Genomic DNA, 15,345 nt, shown 5'->3' with positions numbered 1-15,345 from the left:
TATGTGTTTGTGTAGGTGTTTGGGAAACTAATTTGTGGGGATGCAGAACCAACACCAGAACAAGAAGAGAAGAACCTGCTCTCCTCACCCGAGGGTGAAGACAAGGTCAGTACCAGCATCTGTTGTGTTTGGTGGCTCGTTTCAACCATATCAGGTGTTGAAGCATAAGATGAAGTTGTTCAATTATGTTACACATGTTTCGTCTTCAGGCTCCATCTGATGCAGACTTGAAAGAGCACATGGTTGGCATTATTTTCAGCAGGAGCAAACTGACCAACCTTCAGAAACAGGTAACACCATTAAAACAACTCTCGGCTCTCTCTAAAACCAAGCAAGCTGCCTAAAAATCCATCCAAGATGGCAGAAAAAGTGTTGATTATAAACAAATAAATTACATAAAAATCTGCAAAAACAGTTCTGTCTTAGTAAAAATGGGTTGTTTAGCCAATATTTGTGCTTTATTAGGTTATTATTTTCCGTGGTAAAATTAATGAGTAATGAATGTATGAATACACAAAATACATGGACACCAGTATGTTTGGGCGAAAAAAGCATAGTAAGTTTTCTAGGGTTAATTGTAATATTTTATAACCACTATAAAGTACCGGTAATTGTATAGGACATAAATATTCATAACCAAACAATTTTTAATGGTTAACATTTTGTCTTACCTCATGCTCATATTTTTTTATTTGAACAGTCACATATGGTCCAGTCGCAAAAGTTCAAATATTTCAACACAACCTCAAATTTGCATACGCATATGGTCAGAACTCTACAATGACGTTTGTATTTTTTTAGAGATAGTCAAAGGCAGTTTAACCAAATTATTCCGCTTATTAAGTTGTGATGTATCAAATACTGTTTCTGGGTCCAGCATCTTTATGAGCATTTTTTATGTATAGCACATATTTAGGCTAATATTTTTTTTTTTTTTTTAATCATTAATAAATAATTACTATCAGAGCACCTGATATTTCTCTATTGAGATAAAGGTTAGGATTATGATTTCCAGTAGTATTACATCACACTGTGAGTCTATATTAGCATTTTCTGTTGCTCTTGGGATCTGGTAGAGCAGTTTGAGCCAGAAACAGTGGTGCTTGACATCAGACTTCAGCGGATTGTGAGTGCTTTTCGTGTGAGGAAGAGTATTTGTATGATGCATTTGTAGAGCGTTCTATATCCATTACTTATGAGGTTCCATTTCAGGCAGTAGACAGCCAGCCTTTTCCTGTTCCCAAGTCTCTGTAAAATAGCAGTTACTCCACACCTGACTGTTTGCCTCCTCAGGTGTGTGCCCATATCGTCCAGGCCATCCGTATGGAGGCCACGCGAGTGCGGGAGGAATGGGAGCACGCCATTTCCAGCAAGGAGAATGCAAACTCTCAGCCCAGTGACGACGACGCCTCCTCTGATGCTTACTGCTTTGAGCTGTTGTCTATGGTGCTGGCCTTGAGTGGATCTAACGTTGGGCGGCAGTACCTGGCCCAGCAGCTCACCCTACTGCAGGACCTCTTCTCCCTCCTTCACACCGCCTCGCCACGTGTCCAGAGACAGGTTTGTGAACGCATCGAGAACTGCTAGTCTTGAACTTGACTTTCTAGAATCAGGATCTGGAATGCAACACTGTTCTTGCCACGCAGGTGACGTCACTGCTCAGACGCGTTCTTCCAGAGGTCACTCCCATGCGCCTGGCCAGCGTCATCGGCGTAAAGGCGCTGCCACCAGCAGACATCAGTGACATCATCCACTCCACCGAGAAGAGCGACTGGACCAAGCTGGGCATTTTAGATATGTTTCTGGGCTGCATCGCAAAGGCCCTCACTGTGCAGCTCAAGGCGAAGGGCACCACTATAGTTGGCACAGCTGGCATGGCTGCAGGCAAAGGAGTCACTACAGTCACCCTACCCATGATCTTCAACTCAAGGTCAGCTTGCTTGCATGTGCCATTTTCAAATTACATGGATCATATTTACTGAATGAAATCCAATACTTGTTTCTTACTAATTTTGGGCAGTTGATTCCAAAAATAATGTCTTTTTTTTTTTTTTTGCTCTAGCATGTTTTCACTTTTTCACAGAATATCTGCATTTCGTAGCATTTTTGCTTTCGACAACCATCTTGCATTATCCTTTAATCACCAGAAAAACTGCCACAAAGATATGATTCTTATCTTCCTCTGAGCCAGATTCAAACTATTTGTTAACAGTTTGTCACAGACTATTTTTACTTGTGTGAATAATTCTTCAAAAATTTTATTTTTTTTCCACTCTTGTAGATTTTGGTAAATTATACATTTTGAATACTGCTTTTTGTCATTCAAAACTTCTGAGAGTTTACGGCTTTTGTTACTTTGCTAAGTGCAGTAAAGCTGATATATAAATATATGGGTCAAAGATGAAAAGGTTTTTCAAGCATCAAAACAAAAGTTTTATACAGCTTTAATTTTTTCCCCCCTGTACAATAGAATGTCATGTTTATTTATTTTTGCAGAACAAAAACAAATTATTGTGATGATTTACAGCAAACAAACTAAAATATAATGTACTGTAGCAGTAGTTCATAGGTGTATTTAAAATAAGAATCATTAGATGTCATTTAAGGAGCACAGTGCAGCCTCAAAATACTAAATAAATTTAATTTTAAATAAGTTTTAAATCATTTAAAATGTAGTATGACCACTTTTTCTTTTACTTGTTTTAATAAGTACAGATCAGAATAAGTATGTTGAATAATTTTTACCTAAATCTGTCACGCTGAATGACGACGTAACATTATTTCACCCATGTTTTCACATTTTGTCTTCACAAAAGTTATGTGAAACATTAGACACTTGACTTGCATTTAATGCTTTCTATGTATATAAAATCACTTTTGTAAAATTATCTTTTGATATCTTATATAAAAATCTTTTTTTTAATTCTTATTTTTGTACTCTGCATCATCAAATTAATTAATATTGGGGCTTTTTTGCAAATCAGCAGAATTTTTGTTTGAAGATGCAGGGCTGTTATTTAAAACACAGGGTCTGAAATCATCTTATGAAGGGTCTTAACATTTTCGAAATGTATATTTAATAACTTTGTTTATATTTTTGTCTGTTTGTGCAGCTACATACGGCGTGGAATTAGTCACTGGTGGATGAAGGGCTCCACTCCGCCTCAGATCGCTGAGATTATTATTAAACTCGTCAAAGACATGGCTGCTGTGAGTAATGATGGCCCATCTTATCCCAGACGCCTTTTCTGTCTTAACAATATGCAGCAGATTTGCTGTTCAGCTGCATGTTTATGAATGATATTATATATAATCTTGCACTGCGTAACCTGATCTCCTGCAGTTGCGTTTTAATTAGGGCGGTTAGTCGATTAAAATATTTAATCTAATTAATTACATGATGTGTTGATTAATTAATCTGATTAATTGCAAATTAAATTTGGCTGTGAAATTACCCACAAAAGATAATGTAAAGCCATTATTGTGTTAAATGAGAAAGTATCAAGTAGACATTACAAATAGTACCTTTAGAAATAAATATTTTATTTGATTCAACATAAAATTTATTACACATTTATGCTACAACAGCCTAACATTAACTATGGAACATAAAAGAAGATCATTTGAGAAACATCAACCAAAACAGCTTTGTTACCAACAGTCTTCAAAATACCTTTTTATGTTCCACAAAGAAAGTCATATGGGTTTGAAACTACATGAGGGTAATTTATGACAGAATTACATTTTTTGGGTGAACTATCCCTTTAATATTTTTTTTTTTGAATGAACTTATGCTCTAAATAAGATTATAAAACGGACAGTTCCGGTCCTTGATTCTGATTGGCTGAGCCGTGTTTGAAGCTGTTGTAAATTACACTACAAACATACATCTTTGTTTATTTCAATAACGTTTTAATAATAATAGTAACTTTATTAGGACCATGGAAACTAAAATACACAAATATGCAGCTAACCGTCAAAAATTGTGCAGGGCTTTTACTGTGAGGTTGATTTACAGGGGGATGAATTCTCTTCAGAGTTCACTCTCTCTATGTGTGTGTGTGTGTGTGTGTGTGTGTGTGTGTGTGTGTGTGTGAGAGAGAGACTGAGTGAGTGAAGAATAATGCACGGTGCATGTTGACCGTATTTATGTGAATACACACCAGTTGCAGGCATTTTGACACTCCGTGTTTTGACCGTTTTAGGCGCGCCACCAAAGACAAAGTCTATGCTTCTCCGTGTTCCACTCGGACCTCGTGCGCAGAAAACATGCAGTCAGAAGCGGATTAAGTTCCGTTTCGCGGCTTTGAGTTTTTAATACTGTCCGTCTTCAAGAAAGTCCCGCTCTTTACTGTCTCATTCATTCACGTTCCTTTATTAATAACACTAACAGTCCCACCCACTGAAAGCTGCGCGGAAAAAGCGAAAGTAACCAAAATGTTTCATACTGGCTCTTGGCACAGGAGAACACCATCTTCTATAAAACAAAGTATATGTTTCAGTCCTGTCACTTTTTTACATTTAAACTTTTTCTGCTGTTTAAAAATTCAAACCCCATATCAATGTAACTTCAAACGTACTAGTAAAAACCCTCCTTCATTTTTTTTTTTTTTACATTTACACTTTTTCTGCTGTTCAAAAAAATCTTTCTTTTCGCTATTACCACAAACAAGCTACGTAGCAACTTGAATCTGAGTTTATTAGCTCTACGTTACCAGTTTGCTGTCGTGACTCTCGTGAACAGCACTGAACGCGCACTTTTCATTACAAAAAAATTATTATTATTCTAAACCTTTTATCAGCTTATGTAGTCTCTACAACCAATGAATTGCTGATCTCTAGTGATGTATAATTCAGGGTGTGGCGGGGGAGCCATAGGTTGCCGACCCCTGCTTTAAACTAACACTGCCAGCAGGTGGCGGTAAATGTGTTTTTGAGTCATTCATTCATTCGATTCAGAACGCGGATTCATTCAGAAAAGAATCACCGCTGTTTTGCTCTGAGACGCACAACAATTCTGCAGTGTCTTTAAGGGTAATATTTTCTCTGCAAAATTGAGCAAAAACAGACAATATTGTGTTTAAAATATAACACAATATTAACTTTACTGAACTGTTGTATAAAATCACATTTAAACTTGTGGTATTCGGACATAAACAGCAGTCGTGTAATATTGCTCTCGCTGCTCGTGTGATATCGCTTATCATGTGATATAAATATGAGACAGAAACTCATACAGGGGCATTTTTTGCCACAATATCTAGAATTTTAGGACATAAATGCATTTACAGAGTTGTTGCCCTGTGTCATATTTTACAACTGTATGAAATGTAAGATGACGTACGGGTCTGGGGGCGGGGCCAGTGCGTTAACTGCAGTAAAATATTTTAATCGCGTTTTTTTTTTCATAACTAATTAGGTTAACGTGTTAAACTGGCAGTCCTAGTTTTGCTACATTTACAGAAATGGTCCCTCCCCATTTAAGTGTCTTTTTACCCCAGGGCCACCTCTCGGATGCCTGGTCCAGGGTGACTAAGAATGCTATTGCTGAGACCATCATTGCGCTCACTAAGATGGAAGAGGAGCATCGCTGTCCGGTGCGCTGCATCGCCACCACTCGGGTACGACTCACTGCACACACTTCATCTGTCACAACTGTACATTTGCCAACTAGGTCAGTATTACTCGGGATCCTTCAGCTGGAGGATCAGGGGTGATTGGCGGGTGGAGTTTACCAGTCATGTGATCTGATATGGGTCAGCAGCACAACTAAATATCACTTGGTTAATTTTATTATCTAGATGAAAATGAACAGGGCACCCACTGTCATAGAAAACCTGGATATATATAAGAACCTGAATGTAAATTTCCAATGGTTCTACTTCCCCTCTTCAGCTATGGCTCGCATTGGCCTCTCTATGTGTGCTGGATCAGGACCACGTGGACCGACTGTCTTCAGGACGCTGGATGGGCAAAGACGGGCAGCAGAAGCAGATGGTACGGCACACTGGGCCTAATAGGCCTCTAGGGTGCTATAAAGCACAATCAGTGCAATAGTCCATTTAGTCCTTCTGCCGAGAATGAGCTCTTTACCTCTTAACCCTGACGTTTAATTCTCAGCCCATGTGTGATAACCATGACGACGGGGAGACGGCAGCCATCATTCTGTGTAATGCTTGTGGAAACCTGTGCACCGACTGCGACCGCTTCCTCCATCTCCACCGCCGCACACGGACCCACCAGAGACAGGTGAACCTGAACACTCACACACAACTAATCATCGATCAATTATACTCCATGACCAGGGTTGGGAATCAAGAATCGTGTAATTGTTGGCTAGTTGTACATATGACATCATGTTGTTCAAAATACTCACAGGGGACAGTTAATGGTGCTTTAAAAAATATGGTACCATTTAAAGTTTCTCATAACACATTTCATGTTGTGTGCAGGTCTTTAAGGAGGAGGAAGAGGCCATTAAGGTGGACCTACATGAAGGCTGTGGTAGAACCAAACTCTTTTGGCTCATGGCATTGGCCGACTCTAAGACCATGAAGGCCATGGTGGAGTTCCGTGAGCACACAGGTGACTTCCTCTTCCTGTAATAATGTTTAATAATGTAGAGAGAAGAAGGGGAAATGTGAATGCTGCAAACGGGACTCAAACTTTGTCCATATAAACACTGCAGTGTTCCTTTTGTATGTTTTTAGAGCTATAGGGCCAATTTTACTAACAGCTTGCGCTAGCGCAAACCGTCTTTTGTCGTTAAAATTGTACTTTCAGGTTTTACTGAAAACACGCAGTGACGATTTAGCGCTGAAAAGGCGTGGACAGTTATTTTTGCGCCTGACCTTATTGAATATGCTTTTATAGGAGTTTCCCTTTCAGATGCTAAATTTATGGGAGGAGAGTATTCAAATGAATCACACAACACGTTTTACTAATGTTTGCGCTCGTCAAATTACTGGCATTTGTGCCATTATTTAACGTCCAAAAGAAAAGCATGTTTTAAACGGTTTTGCGCTTGAAATGGCTGCAGTTATTGTTGCTAGGAGGAGGCACCGCAGAGAACAGAGAGCGCGTGGTAGAAGGGAGAGGATTTTTTCCACACGTATTAATTTATTTGGAATGCCAGAACACCACATTTCGTTTGCATATCATATTGTTTGCCAAGCCATGCTATTTTTAATTTGCTTCAGGAAATAAAAGACGACTTGGAACCCTCAACTAGGAGTCACGCAATACCAGGTCTATCAAAACTTCTAGCAAACCTTCATTTTTTGGCCTCCGGTTCTTTTCAACGTACTGTGGCTTCTTTATTTCTTTATTTTAACTACGGTAATTTGCGCTGCGCTTGGTATATTGCGTTAATCAATATGTAAATGAGATGTTGCGTCTGTGTTCTTTATTTTGCGTATTGTTAGTAAATCACCCACAGAAATTTCCACGCCCATCGGCGCTGTTTTGGAATTGCGCTCTCGCGCTAATTTGCTCTGTTTGGTAAAATTGGCCCTTATTTTGCAAAACCTCAAACTGTAGAGAATGGCGCTAGTTATGCCCAAGGTCATGGGATTGATTCCCAAGTCATCAAGTGTGTACCTTAAATGCAATTCGTCAAATGCATAAATGTAAAGTATATTAAATTCTCAGTCAGAGCAGTTATGCCTGTTGGCTATAAAATCAAATCCTATATAAAATTAGCTGTAAGTAACTTACAAGATTTGAGAACACTGTTACGTGACAGCTCTTACTGTAGATTCTTATATATTGACTGTTTCAAGCTTTTTGAAGTGTTTTCTTCACATTCAGGGTTTTCATTGCTGTTTTTTTTTGTTTGTTTGTTTTTTTATTATTAATCTTACACAGTCAACTAAACTTGCCTCTGAGACTGTAAATACAGCTACAGGTCACAACAAAGGGACTAAACCCATCACTACAGCCTAACATAAATGCATGTTAAATGTTAGATAACAGATTAAAAAAAACAGAGCAATTCACAACAAGGATGCTTTTCCCCCCACTATTTAAATATCTGTGGCATTTCTGTCACTTTTGGTGGCATTTTTGCCCTGAGGCCTGCATAATTTCTAACCGCTAACCGCTAGGCCACAGCTGTGGTGCGTCCTATTTCCAGTATTCCTCTTTATTTGAATAGTGGCTTTATTTTATTGCTAGTTATAGCTTAAATGGCATTATTGTTCTGTCCTTCAGGGAAACCAGCTTCCAGCAGTTCAGACGTCTGCCGCTTCTGTGGCACCAGGAACGGCACAGAGCTGTCTGCAGTAGGAAGTGTATGTTCAGACCAAGACTGTCAGGTATTCACTCAAAATGCCACTTTTTTGGCAGAATGATCTGCTTTTTTTACACTGTGAAATGTTTTCCTGGAATTCAGTGATCTCGTAAGCATACTTGTGTATTTTAACTGTTGTGTAGGAGTATGCAAAGCTGGCCTGCAGTAAGACTCATCTGTGCGGTCACCCGTGTGGAGGGGTCAAAAATGAAGAGCTGTGTCTGCCCTGTTTACATAGTTGTGACAAAACCGCAGCCTGTCTGAAACAGGATGCTGATGATATGTGTATGATTTGCTTCACTGAGGCTCTGTCTGCTGCTCCAGCAATCCAGGTAGAGTAGAAGAATACTGTCACTGTGTGTGATGGCATATAGAGGATATAGAGTTACATACATACAGGAGGTCAGCGTGTAACTGTCTGTCCTGGTTTATTTGCAGCTGGACTGCAGTCACGTGTTCCATCTTCAGTGCACAAGAAGGGTTCTGGAGAACCGCTGGCTTGGGCCCAGGATAACCTTCGGGTTCATGTCTTGCCCTATTTGCAAGGTAAATAAGCTGGTCTGGACTCACTTTGAGTTAAAAGTCAGGCTGAGTGGGTAATCAGAATAAAATCTAAATCACACTATTGCTTAGTTTGATTATCTAATCGCCAAGATTGCATTTTAATTAGACATATGTACTGCGTCAAAGTAAAGGACAGTACTGTGTTCATTTACACGCGAGCAGCTCATGATCCGGTGTTTTCAGAGTCTCAGGGCAGCTCGCTTCACAGTAAATAAACGAATTAATTCAGGAACGCAACATGCACCAACCAACCTCCCAAACTGAGAATGGCAACAAAAGACAAGCTACAAGGGCTTTTGAAAGTCAAGTAATTAAGGCATACATATTGGTATTGTATTTTCACAGTTGTACAGTAATTTAAAATAATTATTTTTCTTAAATACTTGAATTTTTACTTGATGAAATAATAGTGGAACAATAGTAATTGTTCTTAGTTTGTTTCATCTTACAATGTAATATTGTAATCCTAATAAAATAATAATATAAATTATAATAATTAATATTTTAGAATAAAAAAAAAATTTGGCCAAATTGTACAGCTCTGCAACAACAAAACAGCAAACGTGAAAAAAAAAAATGACATTTTAAATTGCCATAAAAAAAATAATTGCAAAAATCACAATTCGTTTTTCCCCCTGGTTAATTGAATAATTCATCTAGAAAGTGAATGTTCTGTCATTTATTCACCATTATGTTCTAAACCATGAAAGGAGAAGTTTTTGAAGAATGTTCAAGTGACTAAACAATGACAGAATTTACATTTTTGGTGAAGAATTCTGATGTACGTTTGCATGTAAGGCATGTAATGTTATTTCTCTGATTGTAAACATTTCATCCATGCATAGATTTGCTTTTTGTTTTTATTTTCTTAGAATTGTTTATTTATTTATTTTGACCTTTCATAATCACAAAGATATCCCAGTAGAATGTCAGTCTTCTCTTACATACGTCAGACTTCTCCAATCATTTTTACCTCTCTGTTGTTTATGAACCAAAGCCAGTCTGAACTCTTCCTTCATTCCTCTAACAAGATGCTGCTCATGATATCTAACAGTTGATGTGCCTGAAATTTGAATGCGTGTCTTTCCTGTTTCCGCGTTTCTTTTTAGAACAAAATAAACCACTCTGTCCTAAAAGATCTGCTGGAGCCCATCAAAGAGCTGTATGAGGACGTGAGGAGAAAGGCTTTAATGAGACTGGAGTATGAATACCTCTTAACCCTGACGTTTAATTCTCAGCCCATGTGTGATAACCATGACGACGGGGAGACGGCAGCCATCATTCTGTGTAATGCTTGTGGAAACCTGTGCACCGACTGCGACCGCTTCCTCCATCTCCACCGCCGCACACGGACCCACCAGAGACAGGTGAACCTGAACACTCACACACAACTAATCATCGATCAATTATACTCCATGACCAGGGTTGGGAATCAAGAATCGTGTAATTGTTGGCTAGTTGTACATATGACATCATGTTGTTCAAAATACTCACAGGGGACAGTTAATGGTGCTTTAAAAAATATGGTACCATTTAAAGTTTCTCATAACACATTTCATGTTGTGTGCAGGTCTTTAAGGAGGAGGAAGAGGCCATTAAGGTGGACCTACATGAAGGCTGTGGTAGAACCAAACTCTTTTGGCTCATGGCATTGGCCGACTCTAAGACCATGAAGGCCATGGTGGAGTTCCGTGAGCACACAGGTGACTTCCTCTTCCTGTAATAATGTTTAATAATGTAGAGAGAAGAAGGGGAAATGTGAATGCTGCAAACGGGACTCAAACTTTGTCCATATAAACACTGCAGTGTTCCTTTTGTATGTTTTTAGAGCTATAGGGCCAATTTTACTAACAGCTTGCGCTAGCGCAAACCGTCTTTTGTCGTTAAAATTGTACTTTCAGGTTTTACTGAAAACACGCAGTGACGATTTAGCGCTGAAAAGGCGTGGACAGTTATTTTTGCGCCTGACCTTATTGAATATGCTTTTATAGGAGTTTCCCTTTCAGATGCTAAATTTATGGGAGGAGAGTATTCAAATGAATCACACAACACGTTTTACTAATGTTTGCGCTCGTCAAATTACTGGCATTTGTGCCATTATTTAACGTCCAAAAGAAAAGCATGTTTTAAACGGTTTTGCGCTTGAAATGGCTGCAGTTATTGTTGCTAGGAGGAGGCACCGCAGAGAACAGAGAGCGCGTGGTAGAAGGGAGAGGATTTTTTCCACACGTATTAATTTATTTGGAATGCCAGAACACCACATTTCGTTTGCATATCATATTGTTTGCCAAGCCATGCTATTTTTAATTTGCTTCAGGAAATAAAAGACGACTTGGAACCCTCAACTAGGAGTCACGCAATACCAGGTCTATCAAAACTTCTAGCAAACCTTCATTTTTTGGCCTCCGGTTCTTTTCAACGTACTGTGGCTTCTTTATTTCTTTATTTTAACTACGGTAATTTGCGCTGCGCTTGGTATATTGCGTTAATCAATATGTAAATGAGATGTTGCGTCTGTGTTCTTTATTTTGCGTATTGTTAGTAAATCACCCACAGAAATTTCCACGCCCATCGGCGCTGTTTTGGAATTGCGCTCTCGCGCTAATTTGCTCTGTTTGGTAAAATTGGCCCTTATTTTGCAAAACCTCAAACTGTAGAGAATGGCGCTAGTTATGCCCAAGGTCATGGGATTGATTCCCAAGTCATCAAGTGTGTACCTTAAATGCAATTCGTCAAATGCATAAATGTAAAGTATATTAAATTCTCAGTCAGAGCAGTTATGCCTGTTGGCTATAAAATCAAATCCTATATAAAATTAGCTGTAAGTAACTTACAAGATTTGAGAACACTGTTACGTGACAGCTCTTACTGTAGATTCTTATATATTGACTGTTTCAAGCTTTTTGAAGTGTTTTCTTCACATTCAGGGTTTTCATTGCTGTTTTTTTTTGTTTGTTTGTTTTTTTATTATTAATCTTACACAGTCAACTAAACTTGCCTCTGAGACTGTAAATACAGCTACAGGTCACAACAAAGGGACTAAACCCATCACTACAGCCTAACATAAATGCATGTTAAATGTTAGATAACAGATTAAAAAAAACAGAGCAATTCACAACAAGGATGCTTTTCCCCCCACTATTTAAATATCTGTGGCATTTCTGTCACTTTTGGTGGCATTTTTGCCCTGAGGCCTGCATAATTTCTAACCGCTAACCGCTAGGCCACAGCTGTGGTGCGTCCTATTTCCAGTATTCCTCTTTATTTGAATAGTGGCTTTATTTTATTGCTAGTTATAGCTTAAATGGCATTATTGTTCTGTCCTTCAGGGAAACCAGCTTCCAGCAGTTCAGACGTCTGCCGCTTCTGTGGCACCAGGAACGGCACAGAGCTGTCTGCAGTAGGAAGTGTATGTTCAGACCAAGACTGTCAGGTATTCACTCAAAATGCCACTTTTTTGGCAGAATGATCTGCTTTTTTTACACTGTGAAATGTTTTCCTGGAATTCAGTGATCTCGTAAGCATACTTGTGTATTTTAACTGTTGTGTAGGAGTATGCAAAGCTGGCCTGCAGTAAGACTCATCTGTGCGGTCACCCGTGTGGAGGGGTCAAAAATGAAGAGCTGTGTCTGCCCTGTTTACATAGTTGTGACAAAACCGCAGCCTGTCTGAAACAGGATGCTGATGATATGTGTATGATTTGCTTCACTGAGGCTCTGTCTGCTGCTCCAGCAATCCAGGTAGAGTAGAAGAATACTGTCACTGTGTGTGATGGCATATAGAGGATATAGAGTTACATACATACAGGAGGTCAGCGTGTAACTGTCTGTCCTGGTTTATTTGCAGCTGGACTGCAGTCACGTGTTCCATCTTCAGTGCACAAGAAGGGTTCTGGAGAACCGCTGGCTTGGGCCCAGGATAACCTTCGGGTTCATGTCTTGCCCTATTTGCAAGGTAAATAAGCTGGTCTGGACTCACTTTGAGTTAAAAGTCAGGCTGAGTGGGTAATCAGAATAAAATCTAAATCACACTATTGCTTAGTTTGATTATCTAATCGCCAAGATTGCATTTTAATTAGACATATGTACTGCGTCAAAGTAAAGGACAGTACTGTGTTCATTTACACGCGAGCAGCTCATGATCCGGTGTTTTCAGAGTCTCAGGGCAGCTCGCTTCACAGTAAATAAACGAATTAATTCAGGAACGCAACATGCACCAACCAACCTCCCAAACTGAGAATGGCAACAAAAGACAAGCTACAAGGGCTTTTGAAAGTCAAGTAATTAAGGCATACATATTGGTATTGTATTTTCACAGTTGTACAGTAATTTAAAATAATTATTTTTCTTAAATACTTGAATTTTTACTTGATGAAATAATAGTGGAACAATAGTAATTGTTCTTAGTTTGTTTCATCTTACAATGTAATATTGTAATCCTAATAAAATAATAATATAAATTATAATAATTAATATTTTAGAATAAAAAAAAAATTTGGCCAAATTGTACAGCTCTGCAACAACAAAACAGCAAACGTGAAAAAAAAAAATGACATTTTAAATTGCCATAAAAAAAATAATTGCAAAAATCACAATTCGTTTTTCCCCCTGGTTAATTGAATAATTCATCTAGAAAGTGAATGTTCTGTCATTTATTCACCATTATGTTCTAAACCATGAAAGGAGAAGTTTTTGAAGAATGTTCAAGTGACTAAACAATGACAGAATTTACATTTTTGGTGAAGAATTCTGATGTACGTTTGCATGTAAGGCATGTAATGTTATTTCTCTGATTGTAAACATTTCATCCATGCATAGATTTGCTTTTTGTTTTTATTTTCTTAGAATTGTTTATTTATTTATTTTGACCTTTCATAATCACAAAGATATCCCAGTAGAATGTCAGTCTTCTCTTACATACGTCAGACTTCTCCAATCATTTTTACCTCTCTGTTGTTTATGAACCAAAGCCAGTCTGAACTCTTCCTTCATTCCTCTAACAAGATGCTGCTCATGATATCTAACAGTTGATGTGCCTGAAATTTGAATGCGTGTCTTTCCTGTTTCCGCGTTTCTTTTTAGAACAAAATAAACCACTCTGTCCTAAAAGATCTGCTCGAGCCCATCAAAGAGCTGTATGAGGACGTGAGGAGAAAGGCTTTAATGAGACTGGAGTATGAAGGACTGCACAAGAGTGAAGCCATCACAATGTCTGGAGCTCGATTCTACAACAACCCCGCTGGATTTGCCATGAACAGATATGCTTACTACGTCTGCTTCAAGTGCAAAAAGGTTCGATCTTCACGAGTCTTGTTTGTTTTCTGTGGTGTTCACAAACCTTCAGTGGAGCACAGAAGCAGTGGTTTGAAACAATCGTCCTTGTATATTATGGCCAAGGAAGCTTTCAGAAAGAGAACAGTTGGGTTTGAGTGAACTGTCCCTTTAAGGATGTCTCTGTTTACTGTGAATAGAATGGAAAAACATGGTTGGCAAAAATGATTAAACGCAGCTCACTCCTGTAGAGCAAGAGCTATTTGCCAGCATGAAATGAGATTTAGACTGCCATAACGAAGCCATTTCTCCAGCTGTTGTGCTAACAGTGTGACTTCTGACTCATCCAGGCCTATTTTGGGGGAGAAGCTCGCTGTGATGCCGAGGCAGGACAAGGTGACGATTATGATCCCCGTGAGCTCATCTGTGGTGCGTGCTCAGATGTGTCCAGAGCACAGGTCAGTGGGACAACACTGTGTTTGGGAACAAAACCAGGCACAATTTATGTTTGTTTATGATTCTGTTTTTAACACAATAGATGGCTGCAGAAACGAGTCTGAAAACCCAGAAACCCAGTTTGGTTGTCCCAAAGTCAATGCCTTTTTTTAAATGCCTAAAATAAGATTTGTGGTTAAAAACACGTTTTTTTCGACACCATAACATACATCAGTAATACCCTACACGTTTAAAGCATTTATGTTTCCAGAGAATCATTTATGTTTCTAACAAGTGCCTAGGTGTATCATCATCACACTGAATAGGAAACTCGTCTACTCTGCAGTAGTGCTGGGCAGTATACCGGTTCATACCGAATACCGGTGTTTATTTTTGTTATGATATGAATTTTTAAAATACCGCAATACCGGTGTATGTCGCTTAAACAACGTTCAGAACGCGACACTGTTTGAAAGGGGTCCCTTTTCACTGTTGCACTGTGTTGAGGGAACAGCTGAATGTGTTACTAAGCGTGAAAGTTCCGAAACTGAAGCTGTAGAACTAATAGAACGTGATGACGCAGAAGAACTCATCCACAATATCCACATTGACCGCCACAAATATCCACCGCTCCCTGCCATCAGCTCCCGCGTCTCACACACACACGAGCGCGACTAGATTTAGCAACTTTCAGACCCTTTTAGCATTTTTTCCCATAGAATATTCATACTGACAAACCTAGCGACTTTTTTGGATAAACCTTAGCTATGGTTCAGTTGGAAGATT

General features: G+C 38.9%; 1 protein-coding gene across 1 annotated transcript in view; it reads left to right on the top strand.

Annotated features, from left to right (window-relative positions):
* Positions 1–15,345, top strand: part of LOC107664005 (E3 ubiquitin-protein ligase MYCBP2-like) — a 157,021-nt gene that overhangs the window by 138,445 nt on the left and 3,231 nt on the right. Inside the window, 14 exon segments of the mRNA XM_016454448.1 lie at positions 16–105; positions 210–290; positions 1,294–1,560; positions 1,647–1,930; positions 3,114–3,210; positions 5,502–5,621; positions 5,896–5,997; positions 6,121–6,249; positions 6,453–6,585; positions 8,212–8,315; positions 8,434–8,622; positions 8,729–8,836; positions 13,936–14,145; positions 14,475–14,582. Of these exon segments, the coding sequence (XP_016309934.1) occupies positions 16–105; positions 210–290; positions 1,294–1,560; positions 1,647–1,930; positions 3,114–3,210; positions 5,502–5,621; positions 5,896–5,997; positions 6,121–6,249; positions 6,453–6,585; positions 8,212–8,315; positions 8,434–8,622; positions 8,729–8,836; positions 13,936–14,145; positions 14,475–14,582 (2,022 nt within the window).

The sequence above is a fragment of the Sinocyclocheilus anshuiensis genome, unplaced genomic scaffold (assembly GCF_001515605.1).
Source record: "Sinocyclocheilus anshuiensis isolate Anshui unplaced genomic scaffold, SAMN03320099.WGS_v1.1 scaffold247, whole genome shotgun sequence".
In the NCBI taxonomy this organism is placed as follows: Eukaryota; Metazoa; Chordata; class Actinopteri; order Cypriniformes; family Cyprinidae; genus Sinocyclocheilus; species Sinocyclocheilus anshuiensis.
Note: the sequence above shows the minus strand (reverse complement) of the source record. Positions and strands in the feature narration are given on the sequence as shown.